This window comes from Lipotes vexillifer, unplaced genomic scaffold (genome assembly GCF_000442215.2).
Source record: "Lipotes vexillifer unplaced genomic scaffold, Lipotes_vexillifer_v1.1 scaffold493, whole genome shotgun sequence".
Lineage (NCBI taxonomy): Eukaryota > Metazoa > Chordata > Mammalia > Artiodactyla > Lipotidae > Lipotes > Lipotes vexillifer.
Window position 1 is genome coordinate 92,124 of NW_006786277.1, and position 983 is coordinate 93,106.

At 75.8% G+C, this 983-nt stretch overlaps 1 protein-coding gene across 2 annotated transcripts in view; it reads right to left on the minus strand.

Moving 5' to 3' along the window:
• JPH1 (junctophilin 1) overlaps positions 1 to 560 on the minus strand; it is an 80,343-nt gene extending 79,783 nt beyond the window's left edge. The window contains exon 1 of one of the 2 annotated variants that reach the window (XM_007458438.1): positions 114 to 560. In XM_007458438.1, the coding sequence (XP_007458500.1) occupies positions 114 to 492 (379 nt within the window). In that variant the 5' untranslated portion in view covers positions 493 to 560. The remainder of the gene's footprint in view (positions 1 to 113) is intronic. The other variant, XM_007458439.1, reaches the window with a different exon arrangement.
• Positions 561 to 983: the final 423 nt, after the last annotated feature.

The following is a 983-nucleotide window of genomic DNA, read 5'->3' on the forward strand; positions in this document are numbered from 1 at the left end:
TTTGGCGGGTTTCCGGACACGTGCGCCTCGCGTCCTCCCCGCTTCCCCGCAGTCTGGGCAAAGCCCACCGCATTAGCTCGCGGAGCTGCCGAGCCGCCAGCGACGCCGCTCACCTCCGTCCCCGTAGGTCTCCACGCCGTACCCGTCCTGCAGCCCGTTACTCCAGGTACCCTCGTAGCGAGCGGGGGTGCACAGGCTCTGCCGAACCCCGTAGCGCCCCTTGAAGCCATGTGACCACTCCCCCCGGTACATCCACTTGCCCTTCGTCTCCACCCCCAGCCCGTGCCGCTTGCCCTGCGCCCAGTAGCCCTGGTAGGTGTTGCCGCTGGGCCAGGTGTAGCCTCCGACCACCTCGAAGCCGTGCGACCAGGAGCCCGAGTACTCGCCCTGGCCCTTGGGCCCCGTGCAGATGCCATGCCCGTGCGCCTTGCCCTCCTCCCAGCCGCCGCAGTAGGTGCCGCCATCGTCGAAGTCGAACCTTCCGCCCGTCATTCGGGGGGCAGCCCCGGCGCGCTCCCCGCGGGGGCACGGACGCGGGCAGAGCTGGGCACGGCAGGGTGTAGCTCGGGGGTGGAGGCCCGGCGGGCGAGCTCACGACAGCGCCCCGGGCAGCTCGCGCCGCCGCTCGGCTCCAGTCCGACGCCGCCCCCGTCCTCCCCTCTTCTCTCGCCGCTGCCGCCGCCGCCACAGCCGCCTTCCTCCTCCTCCTCCTTCGCCGCCGCCGCCGCCGCCGCCGCCCTGGCCAGCGCCGCGCGCGAGAGGACAGCCCGGGCTCTGGAGCGGACCTTCAGCTGCTCCCACCCGCCCACGTGAGCCGGGCGCCGCCCCGCGCCCGCCCCTCTTCCCCTCCCCGGGCGCCGAGGCCCGGCCCCGCGGCGCTCCCGCACCGCCGCCCCCCCTCCCGGGCCCTGCCCCCAGCCCCGGGAGCCGCCGCTTCCCCGGCGGGCGGGCTGGCTCGGGACCGGCCGGCGCGCGTGTGTTCT